We start from the raw sequence: 22,097 nt of genomic DNA, 5'->3' as shown, positions 1-22,097 counted from the left end.
GGGATCAGAGTTGCGTAATAATCCGTCTTTAAAACGCCGCTGCTTATTCCCATTTTCTATGGTGACCTATTTAATCTCCACAAATATCCCAACAATGTTGGCTTACAGACTTGTTTGACTTGACGGGAAGCAAATCCTACTGGTACAATGTTCTCCTCAAAACACACACAAAAAAAGGCCTTGCATATTCAGAGAGCGCTTTTATTTGAAATGAGCCCCAAAATGTCAGCCATCAGGGTTTGTACATGCCGTGGAAGGTGACCGGGATAGTGCAGTCCACCTCGGCCCGAGCGATCTCTGACAGGTCCTTTGCATTGAGGATGAGAAGGTACCCTGGTCTCTGTGAGCCGGGGGCCACCACGATGGTCAGCAGCACACCTGGACACGCAGTGGACATCACCTCGCTTGAGCACACTTCCATCGAGGGTGATGTCTATTTGCTTTTGCTTTTAATTTGACTTTTTGGCCACACGATATTAAAAGGTGAACCGCTTTGTACCCCCTTCCGCCATCACACTTGAATGTTTTGATATGAACGGTGAACTTTTTTTTATCGTCACCGACCAGGCACAAAGCTCAGGTGAGTACACAAACGTTGGATTTCATGTCAGCATATTAAGTAGCTAACTTCATTTCATGAATGAACATCTTGTGCTTGTATGATGGGGAAAGTCGTTTCGTGAGGAGACACGCCTCCACGTCACATCTCTGTACCGCGCCATTGGGTGAGTACACTTTAAATTCAATTTTGGGTACCGTAACTTCTTTTTATACTTAGGAGCGTCTAAGAGTCGTCAGCCAATTACACGGGGCACATATTGACAAACCCACAGTTACACTCACATTCACACCCGTGGCAAGCAAAAATATTTTCCTCCCCTTTTTACCATATCTCATTAACGATTAACAAAGATCCTCAACTGCCCAAAACTGTCATCTGGCTTCGGGTCTGAATGTGGGAGATCTGCTCAGGGCGGGGGCGGATCTATTCCAGTGGGATACAGGGCTGTGGACCACCTCAAAGTCATGAAAAATCCAAAACGGTTTGCCTTATTGCCTTTCCTAGCTCAATTTTAAAAAGAAACATTGAAATGAACTAGAGTTGAGCATACATACCATCATCCTCGTCCACAGCATCGGGGGTCTGCACAAAGAGGGGCTCCGAGGGATACGAGTCGGGTTCTTGCCAAACCCAGGTCTCCTTGCTTTTCACATTCAATTTACAAATCTGCACGCAAGAAGAAAGCCAAAGTGAAACCCAACGAAGCGGGTGGGAGCACGCCATTTTGTCAGTGGGCCGAGCATGCACCCTGTCTGGTATGAAGTGGTTGAGACCCAGGCCGTAGGCGTACGTGTAGTTCTTCCCCGCATACTTTTCATAGTTGATCTGTGGGAACTCAAACGCTGCAAAGACATCCAAATGCATTGTATGGCAGTATTTAGCAGAAGGGGGGTCAACTCTGCTCTTTGTTTTGGCCCAACGAGCATTTGCGTGATCATTTAGCAGTCGTCCCCCCAAAACGGGTTAACTCAAATTGATGCGTTCAGGTTTTATTTTGTTTTTTTTTCCTTTTTTGTCATGAAATTCCTGGGTAATTGATTCACTGTGAATATTAAAAAAAATAAACTGACGAAATAATAAATTGGGTTTGCGTTTGGTAAATATGGTTAACATTCCGTACGTCGGGCGGTGCGGTGGTTAGCGCCTCCTGCTGCACAGAGACGACCTGCGAGCCGGGAGCAAATTTACTCTTCAGACGTGGCCGAAATATGCGCGGCTCTAGCCAATCGGAGTCCGCCATTCTAATTTGCTTTTCGAGTTAAAATAAACTGAATTCGCCCAAAAATGAAAGAAGAAGCAGTAATAGTAACAAATTGAGCAGACGTACAGGTATACGCGCGTAATGGCTGATAGGCAGCCATGACTTCCGAAGTTGAAACTATTTTGACAAGATAATTCCAACCCCTTGCGATATCTCCACAGCAGCGTGTGGGAGGAAGCCGTTATGTTACGCATGGTATATCGTCAAAAACAAGACAATACAAGAAACCTCTTGAATTATTTGAACAAGTTGCACCCGAGAGGTCAATTGGAAAGCATGAAAATTCAAGCAGAGTTTGCACAGCCCGCTCACGTAAACATGAGCAGTTTAGTCGTGAAAAACTAGCCGGCAGCCACCGGATGAAAGCAACTATCACTCGTATCATCTCTTGAGCAGTCACATCGTTTGCAAGAGGCAATGACGCTAACTCCGTAGGTAGGATCATATCATAAAAATGATTATATTTACATTATTAGGTGTAATTATTATTCCTGATTGGTCCATTTGTTAGAAGTTCACTGTGTTACTATTTTATTGAACATTTGTCGTACAGTAGGATAACAGTTTGAATTGAATGGGGAAAAAATGTTAATAACATGTTAAATTAGTCGATAATTATATTTGTTGTCGGTACCAGTGCTTTAAAACTGGCAATTTAAAAGCAAAAAAAAAAAAGGTTGCCGGTCTGCAAACAACATGTACTTGTCCTAACTGGTCGGTGACACAAAAAAGGTTGGGGAACACTCACACACGTGATTTATATGTAATTGAATTGTTTGAGTATTTGATTATAAAAAGTAAAATATGATAATTAATTATTTTATTATTATAGTAAACATGTACGATGGGTTCATTTTAAGTAAATACAAAAATAGTGTTAAAATAAGGCGGCCCGGTAGTCCAGTGGTTAGCGCGTCGACTTCACAGTTCAGAGGTACCGGGTTCAATTCTAGCTCCGGCCTCCCTGTGTGGAGTTTGCATGTTCTCCCCGGGCCTCTGTGGGTTTTCTCCGGGTACTCCGGTTTCCTCCCACGTTCCAAAAACATGCATGGCAAGCTGATCGAACACACTGAATTGTCCCTAGGTGTGAGTGTGAGTGCACATGGTTGTTCGTCTCTGTGTGCCCTGCGATTGGCTGGCAACCGGTTCAGGGGGTCCCCCGCCTACTGCCCAAAGACGGCTGGGATAGGCTCCGGCACCCCCCGCGACCCTAGTGACGATCAAGCGGTTCGGAAAATGGATGGATGGATAGTGTTAAAATAAAATGTGTAAAAATAAAACATTTGTTCTGAAATAATTGTATAATTAATTACAATCAATTATATTATAAATAATAAAATTAAAAAGAAAATTGTTGAAAAACACTGAAAGTAGTTGTTTTGTCATATTTTGACGAAATATATATTTATTTCTAAACCAGTCGTAACTTTTGAGCGTTTGCGTATATATACTTTTTTAAGTCTTTTAAGCAATGTCAAGAGTGAGTGGATCGCTCTCGTACCCTGGCGAGGTCCAGCGAAGAGCACCTCGGGCTCCAGCCAGATGGTGCCGTCAGCGTGCATGACCGCTGTGGCTGTGGTGTAAGGCAAGCTCACCAAGTTCTTCCCTTGCTCCTCCTGCAGCGCATACATAAATCAATGAAAAGCCTCTTTCACACAGTGCGACGTGTTTTGCTCGTCTGCTGCTGCCTGTTGAAAGCAACTGTTAAACTCTCCCACAAGTATTGTGTGTCACACCAGATGCTGCCGCTGCTGCTGCGGTAACTGCATCCTCTGATAGATGGCAACAGCACCGGGTTGTGGCGTGGCATCTCAAAGCAAAAAACCTTTTCGGACAGCGACAATTGCTTTCGACACAACAGGGCGGGAGAAAGTATTGTGTAATTCCCCGACTTTCTCAAATCAAGGTCTACGAAATGAGTTTTGTCCGCAGGGTGTCCCGGCTCTCCCTTAGAGATAAGGTGAGAAGCTCGGTCATCCGGGAGGGGCTCAGAGTCGAGCCGCTTCTCCTCCGCATCGAGAGGAGCCAGACGAGGTGGCTCGGGCATCTGATTCGGATGCCTCCTGAACGCCTCCCTGGTGAGGTGTTCCGGGCATGTCCCACCGGGAGGAGACCCCAAAGACGACCCAGGACACGCTGGAGAGACTATGTCACCCAGGTGGCCTGGGAACGCCTCGGGATCCTCCGGGGAGAGCTGGAAGAAGTAGCTGGGGGGAGGGAAGTCTGGGCTTCCCTGCTAAAGCTGCTGCCCCCGCGACCCGGCCCCGGAAAAGCGGTAAAAGATGGATGGATGGATGGAGGTCTACTCTCTCGGCGTCGTGACTGACCTTATGGACGTCCAAGGGAATGACGTATCTGCGAACTTCCGGCTGGGGCGCGATCATGGCCGCCTGCTTCACCTCCTCCCAGTTGGCTCTCAGGTTAGCCAGCCACAGGTAGTTGTACACAAACTCGAAGCTGATGCGCGCAATAAACAGGAAGGATGACAACGGTGTCAAAGTGAAAGGCGTAGACGACGTTTCAGCCACTCACCCTTTCCATGCGCACAGGTCGAACACAACGAAGCCGTTGTCCTCGTAGGTGTTGATGTGGTGGAACATGCCGATGGCCGCCCCTTTGAACTTGTGGTCGATGTACTCCCCCGGATGCTTTCTGGCGATGCGGAACAACGTCTACAACCCAAACCGGCATCGCCTTGTTAGCACGGACGCATCTGCAGCCCAACTTTCGAAGCGGAACGCAATTGATTCATATTTTTCCCCCAAAGGAAGGCATGTCAGTGACAAATCTGTCGTCACCTTGATAAAGTCTACAGGCAACATTTTAAAGAGCTTGTATGCGGGGAAGTAATATTCTCGGCCCAAAAACTGGCCCGAGAATATTTATCGACGAGGAGATGCGGATGGCGGGCAATATGCGTTAAAGGCATTCATCGGGTTGTGGGAGGAAGTGGCATTGCTGGCAGGGAATGGACCAGCCGTACGGGAACCTCCCAAAATTCCCGATGGCGTCCGCGCCGCTGCATGTAGGTAAAAGGAAAAACTTGGAAGTACGACCATAAAGCCAAAATAAAGAACTGCCTCACAGCAGCAATGGTTGCAAAGTGATACTGATCAAATCCATATAATCTGAATTATTGTCACTGAAATCATACTTTAACTACATAATATTCCAACTTGTGACTTTAAAAAACCTGACTTCCCCACGCCCCCTCATAATTTTCTTGAAAAAAATTGTCTGTTTTTCTTTCAATTTTTTTTTAAATTTTGTCTTCATGGTACTGTGACTTTTTCTTAGAAATATGTCATTGTCACAGAAAATCGGATTTTTATTTTATTTTATTCACAATGCATTAACTTTCTATCAGGGAAGACATATTTCTTTCATAATAGCAAATAAGGTTTTTGGCAGTCCAATAATACATTCACTATTTTTGTCATGGAGTTGTTGTTTTTTTCTTGTAGTACTAAAAAGTTTTTCCTAAAAAATGCTAGAAATGCTGACTTGTGAGGCATATATTTTGAGAAATGTTTGATGTAAGTCCAAATTTGAACACTTTAGATTCTCCGCTGTGTGTTTGAACGTACGCCTTGGCTCTCGTTGGACTCGAAGCAGTCCATATAGTTGGAGCCTCGGATGCTCCAGGCGCTCAAGAACTTGAGCAGATTGATCTTGACCGGCGTCTCCACGAAGACGAAGTAGTTTTCCGACATGCCGAAGCTGTGAACGTAGGCGGGCTTGAACCTCTCGGCGCTGGGGAACTGCACCACCACCTCGGACCTCTCAATGGGGTCCGATTTGTCTGAGGTGTGACATGGTATCAGGCGGAAATAAAGGTTTACAAATAAACGTGTCTTTCACATTAAATGTTAGCCTGCAACGAACAATTCTTTTATTAACCGATTTATCTGTTGATTATTTTGCTGATTAGTCAATAAATAAGAACACCCAAAAATAAGAACATTTTTCATTTAAAAACAGGACATTAGGTCAAATCGACTGTGCAAAAAGTACACTTCTTCTTGGTTTGGTCCATACTAGAAAATTGGGAAAAAAATTGAGACAATCCATTTTCAAAGTCAAAGTCTGCAAAGTCTTATTTTGACAAACAGTCTGCCTAAATGGAGAAGGACTGAAATCTGACAATATTTACTGCCGACACCCTGAAATTCTGAGCATTTGGACATTTTTCATTTATCAGGGTCTCTAAATTATTCATCCATTATCAAAAATATGTTTCAATTAAATTGGTAAACAATTACTTGATGAATCGTTGCATCTGCCATTAAATGCAAATGTGTTGAGCTTCAACACAACTGGAGCACGACTACGAGAAGGAGCCCGAGCGGCACATGTTGCGACCCCTTCGTCGATGTACCGTTCATGAACGCAAACCTTTCTGCGCGGGCGGAATCTTGACAATGTTGTAGGCCAACGTGGCTCCTTTGCCCATGCAGTTCCCGATGTTGTACACGGTGCCGTCCCTCTCGATGTGGGGGTGCGCCGTCACGCCGTTGATGTTGATATAGTTGCACATGTCCACCTGGGGGGGGGGGGACGACAAAAGGCCAGCCTTTATTCAATTGGAAGAAGAGGGCCGCCGCGTCTGATCCCTCCATGCCACGGCGCAAACCTTCTTCAGTGTCTCCAGAGTGTCGGGGTCCACCTTGGTGATGTAGTTGGTTTCGGTGACGGCGTAAAAATCTTCTCCCACCGGGTAGACGTTGACCAGACAGTTGTCTGTCACCTCCACACCCTTGAAGTAAGAGAAGAACCTACGCACGGGTTTAATGCACAGTCAGCATGTAATCGCTGAGGGAGAGTGATCTTGGTACCTGTATTGCATTACTAAGTAATGCCTTGCAAGTAATCGCTCAAGTGACTAAGTTACTTTTGAAAGGAAGTCGTCGGTAAAGTAAGAAAGTGACTTGGCCTCAGGTGACCGTCGCAACCCTACTGCGGGAGAAAGCAGAAAGCGTCGTCTCCGTACCTGGAGAAGATATTTTTGCAGGGGTCGGGATAAGCAAACGTGCCAAATTCGGTGATGACCACGCGCTTCTCCGTGATAGCCCGCACGTACGCGTCGGTCTTGACAAATCTGTAAAGGACAAAAGCGTCGTCAGCAACACTCCCAAAGGCATTCCAGTCCTAAAAAGTACATTCAATATTTGTGAGCCACTGTCATATCGTGCCGGTTGAATATTACCGCTGAGCATTGACAACTAAGTTGAATTTTGATTCAACAAATGATCACCTTCCAAGGCGTCTTACTTGCGAAAGTAGGTGACTTGTCCGTTCTTAAAGTCAAACTTGTGCATGAGTGCCTGTCCGTCAAAGAGGTGATAGAAGGGCTCGTCCCCCACTTCAAAAAGACCAGGACCCAAACGCAGAAGACTTCCCCTCAGAAAGGAAGGAATCCTTCCTGATGGAGGAAAAAACAAGAACACACGGAACATTCGGGCAACCTAGTGCTTTGTCTTTATAGTACGGTATATTAATGTTTGTTTGTTTTTTAAATCGGAAAGAAGCGCAAAAAGGAACCTATGACTGTTGCTGGAAGAGGCTCGGCAAGCTCCTCGCATGTCTCGAAGATCTTCTTGTAGCCGCCGGCTGGGTGCTCAAATCTGGTGTCGAGCGTGAAATCAAATCGACTCGGATCAAATTGAAGGAAGCACAATTCAATCTATTCACCTTTCAGTTGAATCCCTCAATGGTCAAGTTCACATACAATAATTGAAAATGAATAAGTGAATACGGTTACCGATGACATAGGCTAACTTGATGACAGTAAAACACATTACCAGTCAATTCATTCAAGGGGATGGTCAAGTACAAAAAAAAAATCCTTATAAGAATACGTTCTATGCAGCCCCACTAGTCTAAACGCGGCGTTCTGGTTCATATCGCATTTGTGAAATATGAATTAAGCAGCACCATTTTTGTATTTTTATCCACCTCGGGGGTTGACCATTTTGATACTTTCTTTCAACTGAAAATGATATCGCGGTGCCTGGGGGCTCAGGTAACGGCCGAGCGCGGCTCACCTTGCGGATGTCACATGACCAAAACCAGGTTTAAATCATAAATAAAACATCATTAAACCCATATACATAAATTAACCCCAAATTAATGATCAGAAATGACTGCACAATAGGATTGAATGACTTTTAAATGAGAACAAATGAACCCTTTCAGGGAGAGCGGTTACTACGGTGAACAGTGTTATCAGATCCTCCCAATGCGTTCATAATGAGGAAAAAACTGGAGCCCAATGTAATGACATTTTAATCCCTTCAAATTAAAGTCATTCAATATCATTTTAATTATTTGCAGTAAACACCTCCGTCGCCTTGTGGAAATCAAATCAAGGTTTAAAAAAAGAATCTGCTACAATTCCAACTGACCTGCTGACCATGTCTCCGCTCCGTGCCGGTGAAACGGATCAAATGAAACTCTCGGCAAGTACAAGTTTGTGCTTTCCGCCCAGACCGGAGCTGCGTATTTATCCGTCCAGTGCCCCCTCGCAAGCTGTGTTGTCAAGCTTCTTTTTTCGCCCGGCCTAGCTCGCTTTGATTGTGGCCAATCAAGTTCAAGTGTGAACAAGAATCCTATTGTGTCGTGAAATATTCCGTGCCGGATGTCTCAATTGCAGGCCTGCTTGAAGCCGGATTTGTGACAGAAAACATTCCGAATTAGTAATGTGTCGCAAAAGTTTTTATTTTTTTGGGCCAAAGCTTGACCTTTTCGCTTGGTGTCCGCTTAGTCATGCAAAGCGGACAAACAGAATAGTGCACTTTGCCACAACCAAGGCACGGTGCTATATTAGGTGCACCCTAGTTTTTCATTGGCACTTGCAAAGAGCTCTTCAAGGAACACGTTTCTTATTGTGACTCTCATCAAAGTGGGAGCTTTTTTTGTAAAAAGAAAAAATATATATAATCAGCAGAAAATATTACAATGAATTCTCTAGATTGTATGGAAAGCTGAGTTTTTCTGTGGTTTAATATCAACTTTAAGTTTGTATCGTTATTTTAGCAAAAGGTGTTTTTTCCCCTATTATATATATATATATATATATTTAAAACTACCAATACTTTTCCCTTGAAAATAAGCCTGTTTTTGTCAAAAACATGAATTTCTGAAAGGAAAAAAAAACTTTCTTGAACTTTACTTTTTTCTTCTTGAAAATATGTCACTTTTTTCTCTCTAAATATATATTTTCCTCCAAAATACAAAATTGACAACTTTTTCAAAAATGTACTCTCTTTTTCACAAAACTCAAAAATTAATATAGTGTACCGGTAATTTTATGTATTTTTAGACTGAAAATTTAAATGGTGAACAAAAAAAGATGTGAATTGCAGTTACCGGTAACTTAATTATTTTCACACTTGAAACACTATTAAAACAAACAGTGAGTTAAAATATTGCCTGCACAGGTTTTTGGTGGGCTAAAGAGAAATTGTCTTCTTCAAACTTCAATGGCCGACTTCCTGTTGGTTTCATGACATGGGTTTGCTTGACTTATTTCGGTGTCCTGCCATGATGAACGTGGTGACTGAAATTTGTGTCAATTGATAAAACTGGTGCAGGATGCCATTTGTGTGTCATTCTGCGGGCCCCACAGAACACCCTGGTGCTCAGGTTTGGAACCAAAATGTTCAATCAAGCTGTTGCTGACTTGATACGTTTGGACCAGAGGTTCTTGGATGTAAAATGCGATCATTTGCTTTTCTCGGTGCAGTTCTAATCTAGGTGTACAGGGGATTATGCTGTACAAATGCCGCATTGTTCATACTGAGGGTGGAAAAAAAATATCATGAGTGAAAAGAGTTAGTGATGCTTAGTCATCGTACCACATTATTAAAGCTTTTTGGTGTCAAATTAAAATATACATAATGTGGGTCAACACAAAGTCAGCAACTACCCAACCATCCATTTTCTAATCAATTTATCCTCACGAGTGTCGCGGGCATTCTGGAGCCACTCAAGTCAACATAGACTATAGATACCATTTTACATCTTAAGATGTGTTTCTCAACCCAGAGTAACACAGGTGGAGTTAGGTATTTCATCCTAATTCAAACTCTAATTTCTTTAGTGTCGTCTTTCAAGAGAACAGGCAGAGGTGGAGGGAGCAGACATAAAGATGTTGAGGTTCTCTTTGGGAGTGACCAGGTTGGATAAGATCAGGAATGAGTACATCAGAGGGTCAACTCAAGTTAGTGGTTTTGGAGAGAAGGTCAGAGAGGCCAGACTGAGATGGTTTGGACATGTCCAAAGGAGAGAGGGTGAATATATCGGGAGAAGGATGCCGAGTCTTGAACTGCCGGGCAGGAGGCCGAGAGGAAGACCAAAGAGGAGGTTAATGGATGTAGTGAAAGAGGACATGAAGGTAGCTGGTGTGAGAGAAGAGGATGCACAAAACAGGGTTGGGGGCAACCAATTCACTGTGGCGACCCCTGAGGGGAAAAGCCGGAAGGAAAAGAAGAAATCTTTAAAGAGAACTTCATTTTTAATGATGATGAAAATATATCGGACAAGAGGGCACCTCGTTAGAATCTATTAGTACATACATTTAATAGATTTTTAAATGGCACTAAACCGCTGACGGGGCAGACATTATGTAGGTACAGTATTTCGTCCTGGTGTAGTCGCCCAAGTTAGCGATGAAAGATGGCCGACCTTCTGCGCCAGTGTGACTCACATCGTGCAACAGTCACTGTCGTGTATACTCAGACCCGTAAAACAGACTTCCATGTGAATACTGTACCATCCTCCATTTTCCAGTTGCACGCAAGCGTACTGGTGGTGCGTTTAAAATACCGGAATTATGGAACGTCATGTCGTCACATAAGATTTGCCGAAAGAAATCAGTAATAATGATGTTTTTCCCCAATTCGAGTTTTTGAAACATCAAAGTAATGAAATGTAAATTTCGTTCCAGTTATCTTTCAAATGTACATACACGAATGACTTTTCGTAACGACACAGACACTAAAAATGTTGGTCATCGAGTCGTGCACACATGAGCACGCAACATGACGTTGTGTTACTCTTATTTTGACGTTCTCGGGTTCAAGATCCCTTGTGAAAAACGTTTCCACCGCAGCCGAACAGCAGACCGATGGGACGTACAGTACCAAATTGCCTTGACCGAATGAGAATCTAGCACTTTCGATTCCCCACCATAACTTGAACGCATCATACATACCCCAACATGGCCGCGAAATGGTGGTAGTCTGTTGTTGTACCAGTTAGCACCAAGACAGCGAAAATCAAATTAATTCGCTTTCTGAACCACTCTACGGTCACTCTAACGGTGACTAAGTCACAGCTTTCGACGGCAGCGTTGCTTATTCATTGAAAAAGATGAGTTATACCACGAAGGTAGTCCAGGTGACTAACGTGTCGCCGAGCACAACGTCGGAGCAGATGAGAACGCTTTTTGGCTTCCTGGGAACCATTGAAGAGCTCAAGTTATTTCCACCAGAGTGAGTCAAAAAACCGACGGATTGAGTGTTTCAGTCTCGTGGGGACATATTTTGAGGCCATTTGGTTAGCTTGCCGTTATAGCCACGTCGAAGCGCGACACAAGGCCTAGCCCGCTAACGCGACCTGTGAAGCCTGGCTAGCTAAACGGCTCGGCTAAACGTTGCCTTCGAAAAGACGTTTTAGTAATCGTTGTTGGTTTTTGAAATTAAATGTAGTTTGCCCTGTGAATTAGTTGTCAGTATATAAGGGCTTTATCAGTTGGTTGTGAAACAATCCGGTAAACAGAATTACATATGTAAAATCCAGAGCCAAGGTCGTGGTGAAGCATACGTGTATTGTTTTGATTTAACTCCATGTAATGAGACGCTTTGGCAATAAAATGTTGATACGCACATGAATTTAATACTAGTACTTGGATACTTTAGTTATCGTTTTCTGATTCCAGAAGGAGCAATGCAATCTCAACAATGACGTCATAGACTTAAACGCTGCATTCTCAATGGCAGATTTTTAAAAAAGTCTCCCACAAAAATGGACTAATGCAGTTATTTCAGCATTCCCATATTTGCCTTTGGGGATTGCTATGTTTTTTTCCTCAAGAAGCACGTTGAACGCGATGCTATTTGCATGCCCAATTTACCCTCCCCCTTCCAATAGCAAAAACGTGCTCGAAACGGAAGCTTCCTTAAAATGTTTATTTCCTCCTTCAACAGTTTAAACGCCAATTATACCACAAACTATGATTCTAAATCATATTAATATCTTTTCAAATGTGTTTTAAGCGCGTCTACCACAAAATGCTCAACACTTGATCATACAGTACTTCCTTGGTGCTACAAGATGCCAATGCACTACATTTATTTTAGACCGAGCTTTGGTATATGCACCAAAATAGCGAATAGACAAGTCATTCAACAGAATCAGCAAATTTGTGAATATGTGTGGAATATTTGTTGTCTAAGAGGGCGGTATGTTACACATACAGCACATTTGACAATAAAGTTGTACTTGATACTTGATAACATCCATATTTCACATCTCCCAGGGTGAATTACCCGAAAGTAATACGTCAGAGAATGATGTTTTGCTCTTTATAAATTGACTGTTTTCCCCCCTTTTTTTTCAGTGACTCTCCTATGCCAGTGACATCACGTGTGTGTTTTGTGAAGTTCCAGGAGCCCGAGTCTGTTGGCGTGTCCCAACATTTGACCAACACTGTTTTTGTGGACAGAGCACTGATTGTGGTCCCGTTTGCTGAAGGTTTGTGTCCTCACAAAAATCTTTGACTCAGAAGTCCGCTCATTAGTTAACCACATGCGTGCATATTCAGGTTAGATGTATTGGAGATTATTTTGGTGTACTGTGCCAATGCAATTCCTTGACTCAAAAAATCCATTGCAGTATACCAAAATTTGGGCGGGAAATTAGTTTAAAACTGTGGGTTCTGAATTCAATCATGTGCATTTAAGTTCTCCCCCCATACCCGTCTATCCTCTGTTAAACTTCTCTCTGTCATTTGTGTGTGCGTGCGTGTGTGTGTGTGCGTGCATGTGTGCGCGTGCGTGAGTGGGTGTGTGGATTTGTAGTGAAGAAGTCAAAAGCAGCCCCTGGTTGATGGCTGAAAGTGGTCCTCTGCCTGCCAACAGGGGACTATAATCATTTGCAAAAGGCCAGGATGCATTCAAGCACTACCCCTCTCTTATTTTGTCCTCTATTGTGTCTCTCTCCACTTTTTTTTCCTTAAATTAACTCCCATCTCTCCTAGGTGCTTTAGAGCTAAGCGCTAGGTAATATGTAACGTTACGGAATTGCTCAAACGTGGACCTATCCAACATTTGGACAAAGTATACCGAAGGGCGCGCCCACACTTGGTTCCCTGTTCAAGCGTGCTTTTCTGAAAAGATGAAAATGGCATCAGGCATGACAGCTGATGTTCAGAATCTTTCACGAGTGCTGGGGCACAAGCTTGACACGATTCCTTTATTCTTTCTGCTAGTTACGAATGAGAACTACCACCGTGCGTAATGGTATGAAGCGAGCATGCCTTAGGGGCACTCTGGCCCATAGATGGGTGCACTGCAACAGGATTGGATGAAGAATCCTCAAGTTTTAGTCAAGTCAAATATGCGGACCAAAAAAATGGAATTTTAAAGTTGTAATTAAGAAAATGGCCACAAGTAGTTGTTTGGTTTTGTTACAATAAAATGTAACATAAAAAAATAAAACTATTCATCTGAAAAAAAAGAAACTCGTCAAAATCACAGGGGGGAAGGTTGTAATTTTGTAGGAGGAACGTGAGGTATGGGGAAACATTAGAATAAGGTCAAAGATTTCATTCAATTCAGTCGGAGTCTGTGAAAGGAATCACACTTATGTGACTAGTTGTAAATTTAATGGGATATTTGTCACAAGACTAAAGTAAAAATAATTGTTTTAAGAGAATATTTTTGCCCTTATTTTTAACCTTTGTTTCGAAACACATTGCTTTATTTTAGATTAATTTTACAGTTTTTTTTTCTTTTCAATATGGCCCTGGCCCTCAGTTAATAATGATCAAACATAAAGTCAACATTTCTGACTGTCGTGCAGTGTTGCATCGTAAGGTGTAGGCGTGCTTGTGGAGTGCTGTGACGGCGGGCACAGTGAACGCATCCTACAAGTATCCCAGGAAGGCTCCAAAATTCACACTTGACCATGAATTTATGCGTGCCAAAACAACTCCGTAATTAGTTATCAACATAGATCCTTGTCTACTTCCACCGTGCACTTGGAATGCAAAAGAGGTTGGATGAGAGCCGCCGTAGTCGTTGAGAGCGCTTGCATAACCGTCTGCATCTGAGACGGCTGCCGAAATGCCTCACTGGACATTGCTACACTGTGTAACATTTAACAGTGGTCTTCTTTTTGTTGTTGTGTTTTACAGTTGTTTTTCCCTGGCTCAGCCAGTCCCGCAGGCTGAAACGCTCCTGCAGAAAATACCACCCGACTTAATTTGTCTCCTGCAGCCATTTTCTCCCCCACCCTCTCTCTCTCTCTCTCCCTCTCCAGTGTGCTCTTTTTGTTTACATGTTGTTGTTGTGTGTGTGTGTGTGTGTGTATTTGTGTCAACGATGTCTGAAGATTGAGATGAATTAAACAGGGTTTTCTGTTGGGGGTTGGGGGCACTTTGGAATAAGCAGCCAGCGTCATGCATTTTCTAAACTACTGCAAGAATGACATCCAAATACAGAAGACAAAGCCTACCAGAGCCAAGGCCTAAACCCAATTGAGAATCTGAACTTAAAAAGATGCCCTCGCTATCTGGCTCGTTTGTAGTTACGGTTTAGATCAGTTTTCGACAGTCCCCACGCACGTTCTTTTAAAAGTACAAAGTACAGTGGTCCCTTGTCATACAAGTAACCTGACTTTGAAGTTTTTCAAACTGGAAACTTTTGTTTGTTCTTTTTGAGCGTTGTTGGTGGTAGTGAACTCAACTCACTTCACTACATGCAAAGCAGAATTACATGTTGTGTGTTCAATACCACAACCTCTCAAGCTTTGCTTTAAATAAATCCGTTTGGCTTAATGCTAACACAGTGCAAAACAGCATAGGCAGGCTAATACATTGTCGTTGCAGTGTTACTGGTCACAAATATTTGAGCAATACTTGTCGCTCATAGAACACTTACAGGCATATATTCTTTATCTGCCGTGAAGATTAACTATTATGTTTGTTACTGTTAACTGTCGCCGTCAATTTTCTAAAATATTCGGACCTTTAAAAGGCATTGAGTCCATGAATCTAAAGTCAAGGCCCTTACATTTTTAACACAATATTTTGTGATTTTTAAATAGTCTCTAGGCTCAAAATCAATGAACATTACTTAACCGATTGGTAATATCACACAATCATATAGCAAAACCAACAAAACGGAGTGGTTTTTAGTTGGCACTCTCGAGAACAGGCGCACAACATTTATCCACGGAAGCAACTTTGGACAACCTGACATGGAGAACAACATTAAATTGTGCAAAAAAAATTCAAATGGAAAGCCTTAATCTCACGTAGGAACCCTGTGTCAGACTCTGCCGAATTTCAATTTTGGTCCAAATTCTTTGTGGCAAACTGAGGACCCCCCGTTGTGTTAGCCCGGCTTCGGGAGCCCACCGGTGCCTGCTTATTATTTGACATCTCTCATGTTCAAATTGTTGCTTTTGAAATATTTACAGGTTCCACATCACACGGGCATGTGTGTGCGCATGCGTTCTCTTGCTATGATACTTAACTCAAGAGCTTGAACCAAAGTAAAAGGAAGGTTGCTAAATACTTTTAACTGACAACGTTTTGACTTTCTTTTTGCCTTGAGTAGTTGAGTGTAATAGATGCAATGACAGGTAAGCAGAAAAACAATGTTACAGCAGGCTGATGCTGCTGCCGCCATGTGGTATATTTCACTGTGATGTGCACATTTATTTATTTTCCAATTTATTTTGGAGACATTGTGTCAGACTACTTGCCAACCGCCCTAAAATTCTCTCTGTTGTTTGTATCTCCGATTTTTTCTCTGTGTGTGCTTTTTAGTAGCGAAGGCGCCGTGAGTGAGTCGCTTGTTTGAGTAAACCGTCTAAATGAAAACTCACTGCCCATTGGAGAAGAGCTGGGCTTGCTCACGTTTGGTTCATGACTTAGCAAACACGTTCAGGTGATACATTCTTGGCAGTGTTCATTGGACTTAGTGTGATTGTATTGCCAGCATTAGTTTGTGTCACTGCAATCATTGTGTTCAAGTCTGCACACCCTTGGAAGGTAAAACCTCTCAGTGTGAAGCCACTTTTCTTGGACATGTTTGAGGCACACGCGGTCGCCGCTTCCCGCCCTGACGCCACTTGTGTTCTCTACAGGATCCATCCCGGACGAGGCCAAAGCGTTGTCTCTGCTGGCGCCGGCCAACGCCGTTGCGGGCATCCTGCCAGGCGGAGGACTTCTGCCCACGCCCAACCCCATGCCCAGTCCTGCTGTAAGACGGCGGAGACCACTTCTTTTGCTGGCGATCCGTTTCACTCATCGAACTAACCGTCATCTTCTCTGCTCAGATGGGAGCGAACCCGTTTGCCGGTCTTAACATGGATGCCATGACAGCATTTGGATTCCCAGGACCCAACATGAACCCTCAGGTGAGCGCACACTACAACGTAGATGGCTACGATGCAATAATATAAACACACTATCGTAGTAGTTCAGTATAAGAAGTGAAAAGTCACATGGATTCCCCACCCACAGTTATTTTTAAAAAAAATATTTTTGACAACTATAGCTTACAGCTAACAAAAAATCCCCAAAGTCACCAAAGAAATCATATTGCAGAATCACTGGAGGTCGCTTTTTACAAAAGTGACTTGATTTTTCCCTGCCATATCTGCAACGGTAAAAATCATAAACGTTACTTTGACACGTAGGACACTTTTATTTTAATAAACACGGCATGCTTGGATGCAAAACACTCAGCAGTATTTACCCGTTTGTTCCATCAACATCATGGCTCCGACTAGCAGGGAGAAAAACCACATTCTTCTTCGGTAGTTGCTTCAGGTCTTTCCTGTGCACTGCTGTTGATGTAGCGCTTCCATTGTGGCGCAACGCTGCAACTGCAGTTGAAATACCCTCGAACATCATTACAACGTACCTCAAGGGACATAACTCATCTGTACATTATAACGGTAGTTTGTTGTAACCATTTCCAATAAAATGGCTGCCAACTACAATGTATGGACATTTATTAATGTAAAAACATGAACATGAAATACAGTATGAAGAAAACACTCAATCGGCAAATGAAAAGTGCCTTCAGTTCAGGATGTGCCGCAGGAAAATCCCTGCAAAATCTGGAACAAGTAATGTAACCGACATACTTTAGACTACAAAGATGTTGAGTGCCTCAATCCAGTGCCCTCCATTTTGTCTCAATGGCTTCATGACATCATTCATCAAGTTGACACAAAGGTTACAAATCTTGATCATTATCAATTCTGAGCATTTGACATTTCCTGCAAGCAAATCAAAGACGACATCGCGTTACGGCATTGCCGGAAGATCAGAGAGACTCATGGGGTTGCTCTTATGTCATCCCTTATGATGCCATCAGGGGGCACACTTGCTAGCTGGTTTGTGTTGCATTAATCCTGATCCTCTGTTCTTTTTGTGCATTTGTGTTTTGGCAGGCTGCCGACCAGCTGCTGAAGCTCATGGCCGATCCTCAGTAAGTACATGTCAAAGTGTCAGTGTGTGATACTTTTGTTTTTCCATGCAAACTAACACGTGGTGGTGCAGACTCAACCCGCTGGCTGCCGGTTTCAACCTGAGCGCCGGCCTCAAAGCCGACGCCGCTAACAAGGAAATGGAGGAAGCCATGAAGCGAGTGCGAGAGGCGCAGTCGCTTATTTCGGCCGCCATTGAACCCGGAAGTCAGTCTACAATTGGATTTTCTTCTTCTTCCTCATTGCTTTGTCAGTGGCTGTCTTCTCACATTGGTCTTATTTCGCTCCACTAGACGAGAGCCGGAAGAAGCGTTCTCGGTCCAGGTCCAGAAGGAGGCGCTCGCGATCCAGGTCCAGACGCAGGTATGTAGTGAGAACCACAAGAAATGGAAGAAACACCTTTCTGAAGTGGATGCTTGCTTTTTTATTTGGTGGAGGGGCGGGGGGGTGAAATTAAGAGGTAACACTGGCAACGTTGCAGGCGAAGCGGCAGCAGGTCCAGACGGCGCTCAGTTTCCAGAAGCAGGCGACGTTCCAAAAGCCCTCGGAGGAGACGGAGCCGCTCCAGGGACAGAGGCAGGCGCTCCAGGAGCAGGTCCAGGTATGCGCACGTCATACACACCGTGGTCAAAATAATCACCCGCTACATCTTCTACATGATACAAACACCAACCTCAAAACATCAGAAAAAAAATACAAACGACTAAATATGGCAAAAAAAGAAAGCATGTTCCCAGGATGTCTTTGTACGCTTTTGTATTCTTTTTTCCCTCAATCCTGACTAGTCTCTCCGTTTCTACCGCTGAAATAAATCCCCACAGCATGATCCTGTGACCACCATGCTTCAGGGTAGGGATGGCACCATTGTGTTTTACGGTCACTTTATGCCATTTGCAATGCTGAAGCAGTCATGTGATCCAGCTGGCCAGCGAGGCGTCATCATTTCCGAGTTTTGTCCAAAATGAAGCGCGCCTCGACACACGCTTCGTGGAAACGCCCCTTACTTGACCCAAGCCTCAGAACCTCGGCACATTTTGTCCCATCGCGACTTAAAACGCCCAATATTCCCAGCAGAGATCGTAAGAAGGAAGAGGCGCTGAGAAGGAGGTCCAAGACGCCGCCTAAGAGTTACAGCACCACTCGGAGGTCACGCAGCGTCAGCCGGTGAGTGGCGGGACACTCCGCAAAGCTTTGACTTTTATAAGCTACACTCACATCGTTTTGTCTTTGCTCTCATCCCGGGTAAGGAGACGCAGACGCAGTCGCAGCGCCAGCCGCTCCCCTCCTAAGAAGTCACCCAAGAGGAGGAGCTCCAGATCTCCATCTCCTCGCAGGTTAGCAAAGGGGGCGCGGGGGGGATCGACATCAAGCTTGGATTTCGTTCAACAGATGGCTAACCTGTAGGTTTTTGTTTTCTTTGGCCAAGACACAAGAAGGAGAAGAAGCGTGACAAGGAGCGAGAGCGCCGCAGCGACAAAGACCGAGGACGAGAGGAGAGGGAGAGGTCCACCAGCAAGAAGAAGAGAAGCCGGGACAAGGAAAAGGAGAGGGAGAGGGAGAGAGAGAGGGAGAGAGAGAGAGAAAGAGAGAGGGACAGGGAGAGGGATAGGAAGTCTGATGTAGGAGACAAGGGAGACATCAAGGTAAGAGCAAACAAACTCGAATTATTATTCATTTTAAATTTGACCTCTAATTCTAGAAGGAAAAAGAATACACTTTGTTCCATTCACGTCAATGTACTTTACTGTAGCCCATCTCGGCAGGAAGCTATCCACAGAAATAAGACGATCGTGACAATTTAAGTCGATTAAATGATGATCAATAAAAAATGATGGGGGATCTTTGCACATTTTTTTATTTTTATAAACTGCCGGCCGAGAAGAGATCATTTTTAAAGTGGCTACTGCAGTGATTTTTTTATTATTAAATTCAGCCCCTTTGCCAATTTAGGTCCTGGGCTCTCTACCCATCCCGAGCTCTTGGAATTAATTTGTCCAAATATCAACAGCTGCATCAGCCTGAACGGTCGGGCCCCACAAAAAAAGGCAACTATAAATGCGTTTGTTGTGCGCTTCAGATTACGAGGGATTATGACGAAGAGGAGCAAGGCTACGACAGCGAGAAGGAGCGTCAGGAGAGGAAGGCGTCGGACTACTCTGATTCGGACTACCCGCCCCAGTTCGCAGATGGCAATGGTGACTCGCGGCAGGCCAACGGTGACGAAGATGATGATGATGATGATGATGATGACGACAATGACAATGCAGACGTCCATGAGGATGACATGGATGTCAGCGACTAAGCACACTGTCTTCCGCTCTGTCCCGCTCGATCCGGCCGAATGTGAATCGTGATTCAAAGAACAAAGAAAAAGAACATTTTCCCCATCGTGATTTGATTCTTTTTCCACCCGTCACATTAGCTTGTTGATGCTTGTCACATTGAAACTGGAAGTCCAGGTTGGAAGTTGTTGCTTTTCTTCTCACATTACGCTACAATTCATATGCATTGTTTTTGGTAGGCTCTCCCTTGTCCATGTTAGCGTCTTATTTGGAAATGTTTTGTTTTATCAATGATTTCTTTTATATAAATAAAAACCGTTTTGGTAAATGTATGTTTTTTTTTAAGTGGCGCCCTCTGCTGTGCACTACATGAAATATGAAATGTATCTTTACATTTTTAGGTTCATTGAATGTATGTATACATTTTTTGCAACCTGGTTTATGCATTTTTAAAAATCCTTTATGAAATTCATCTGTTGACCGACGGATATGTATCAACCAAATAAAGTAGCAAAATAGCACCGACCAACAGTAAGAGCGGGGTTGACCAACTCGCGGCTGTTTGGCTGGTTCTATGCGGCTGCTGGGCTTTCACATGACAATCGTGAAACCCCTCGGCGGTGGCACTGCCATTCACACAATGGCGCTAAATGCAGCAGAATTTACAATGTGAGCCAATCATCAGTCCCGTTACTTGATTGCAGTGTTGTGTCCAAGGACCGGCAACCTGAGGCCAAGGCCAAGGACTTGGAAAATTTTCCGAGGCAAGGCCCAGGACTTGAGAAATTTTCCAAGGCCAAGGACCAAGGACTGATTTTGAAGCTGAGGCCTAGCTGAGGACATGTATAAAACAATGCTATCATACCACTTGGCAGGTCTTCATGATTTGCAACCCCCTTCCATCATAACCCCTTGCGCTCCCTAACGCTTGAATGAAGTGTTTTTATTCAAAGAGTAGAACGGTCAGGGTACGTGTTATTTATACTGAGAAAAACAAAAAAGCATATGATATACATTTATGAATTAATGTTTTAGTGCAGTAGTTTCTTAATGTGAAGTAAATCAACACTCAACAGGCATGACATGGCACGGAAGACAAGTTGAGAAATGACTTTGCATAGAAGTCAATCACTGAGTGCAGAAAAAGCGGTAATCTCTGCAGTGATCATTTTACAGTTTACCGGCAGCGAGTCCCAGGGACTCGCTGATCAGAAAAGTATGAGTGCCATTATGCATTGAGAGAGTCCCAAATTTCGAATTCTGAAATGGTCTACTTATTCAATTGCATATGATAATAACACAAACAACAACATATACATACAATTATAAACAAATGTTGCAAAAATTTAAATAATTCAGGAGCAGGCCTGAGGATTTCGGCTCTTTGAAGTGAACGATGAGTCGTTTTTAGACGAAAAAAACTCACCATGTATAGGAAGGCGTTTTTCGACGAAAAAAACGACCATGAATAGTTAGGCGTTTTAACAAAAAAAAAAAAAAAAACGACCATGTGTAGTAAGGCGTTTTGAGCCGAAAAAAACGACCATGAATAGGAAGGCGTTTTAACAAAAAAAAAACGACCATGTATAATAAGGCATTTTTAGCCGAAAAAAAGACCATGTATAGTAAGGCGTTTTTAGCTGAAAAAAACGACCATGTATAGTAAGGCGTTTTTAGCCCAAAAAAAACGATCATGTATAGTAAGGTGTTTTTAGCCCAAAAAAACGACCATGTATAGTAAGGCATTTTTGGCCGAAAAAAACGACCATGTATAGTAAGGCATTTTTAGCCCCAAAAAAACGACCATGTTTAGTAAGGCATTTCTAGCCCCAAAAAAACCCACCATGTATATAGTAAGGCGTTTTTGGCCGAAAAAAAAGGACCATGTATAGTCAGGCATTTTTAGCCCCAAAAAAACGACCATGTTTAGTAAGGCATTTCTAGCCCCAAAAAAACCCACCATGTATATAGTAAGGCGTTTTTGGCCGAAAAAAAAAACGACCATGTATAGTCAGGCGTTTTTAGCCGAAAAAAAAGGACCATGTATCGCAAGGCGTTTTTAGCCGAAAAAAACGACCATGTATAGCACGGCGTTCTTAGCCGAACCCCCCCCCCCCCATGTATAGTAAGGCATTTTTAGCCCCAAAAACACGACCGTGTACAGTAAGGCATTTTTGGCCGAAAAAAAACGACCATGTATAGTAAGCTGTTTTTAGCCGAAAAAAACGACCATGTATAGTAAGGCGTTTTTCAATGAAAAAAA

The 22,097-nt window shown here is 43.4% G+C and overlaps 2 protein-coding genes across 3 annotated transcripts; one reads left to right on the top strand and one right to left on the bottom strand.

Moving 5' to 3' along the window:
- Nucleotides 1-185: 185 nt before the first annotated feature.
- On the bottom strand, nucleotides 186-8,456 carry rpe65a (retinoid isomerohydrolase RPE65 a). The gene is made up of 13 exons (XM_086129779.1): nucleotides 8,228-8,456; nucleotides 7,365-7,447; nucleotides 7,095-7,245; nucleotides 6,814-6,921; nucleotides 6,457-6,598; nucleotides 6,219-6,366; nucleotides 5,411-5,625; nucleotides 4,356-4,495; nucleotides 4,151-4,280; nucleotides 3,325-3,439; nucleotides 1,310-1,404; nucleotides 1,117-1,228; nucleotides 186-378 (listed from the first exon to the last, which is right to left on the bottom strand). Exons 1-13 carry the CDS (start codon nucleotides 8,236-8,238, stop codon nucleotides 233-235), a joined length of 1,596 nt encoding a protein of 531 aa, XP_085985905.1. The 5' UTR covers nucleotides 8,239-8,456; the 3' UTR covers nucleotides 186-232.
- A 2,567-nt stretch (nucleotides 8,457-11,023) lies between these two features.
- LOC147194393 (uncharacterized) lies at nucleotides 11,024-20,162 on the top strand. 2 transcript variants are annotated; one of them, XM_086128910.1, is made up of 12 exons: nucleotides 11,024-11,317; nucleotides 12,445-12,578; nucleotides 16,200-16,315; nucleotides 16,392-16,472; nucleotides 17,517-17,554; nucleotides 17,626-17,759; nucleotides 17,846-17,915; nucleotides 18,034-18,153; nucleotides 18,627-18,716; nucleotides 18,800-18,886; nucleotides 18,979-19,195; nucleotides 19,630-20,162. In XM_086128910.1, the coding sequence occupies exons 1-12, from the start codon at nucleotides 11,196-11,198 to the stop codon at nucleotides 19,852-19,854; spliced, it is 1,434 nt and encodes a 477-aa protein (XP_085985036.1). In that variant the 5' UTR covers nucleotides 11,024-11,195; the 3' UTR covers nucleotides 19,855-20,162. The 2 variants fall into 2 exon arrangements, with proteins under 2 accessions (XP_085985036.1, XP_085985035.1); XM_086128909.1 differs by having other exon boundaries at nucleotides 18,624-18,716.
- The last annotated feature ends 1,935 nt before the right edge of the window (nucleotides 20,163-22,097 follow it).

This window comes from Hippocampus guttulatus, chromosome 14 (assembly GCF_054856545.1).
Source record: "Hippocampus guttulatus isolate MCC_2025c chromosome 14, RoL_Hgut_1.0, whole genome shotgun sequence".
Taxonomy (NCBI): domain Eukaryota; kingdom Metazoa; phylum Chordata; class Actinopteri; order Syngnathiformes; family Syngnathidae; genus Hippocampus; species Hippocampus guttulatus.
This window is presented reverse-complemented; position numbering and strand designations above follow the sequence as displayed.

What these genes read in the sequence shown, in the direction of transcription:
- rpe65a (XM_086129779.1), bottom strand. An exon ending in CAAGTCACCTACTTTCGCAA is followed by an intron (nt 6,922 to 7,094) that starts GTAAGACGCCTT and finishes TGTCCTTTACAG; the next exon opens with ATTTGTCAAGACCGACGCGT. An exon ending in GACCTGTGCGCATGGAAAGG is followed by an intron (nt 4,281 to 4,355) that starts GTGAGTGGCTGA and finishes TGCGCGCATCAG; the next exon opens with CTTCGAGTTTGTGTACAACT.
- LOC147194393 (XM_086128909.1), top strand. Translation starts at nt 11,196, where the DNA reads ATGAGTTATACCACGAAGGTAGTCCAGGTGACTAACGTGTCGCCGAGC. An exon ending in GGCCGCCATTGAACCCGGAA is followed by an intron (nt 17,760 to 17,845) that starts GTCAGTCTACAA and finishes TCGCTCCACTAG; the next exon opens with ACGAGAGCCGGAAGAAGCGT. An exon ending in CGATCCAGGTCCAGACGCAG is followed by an intron (nt 17,916 to 18,033) that starts GTATGTAGTGAG and finishes GCAACGTTGCAG; the next exon opens with GCGAAGCGGCAGCAGGTCCA.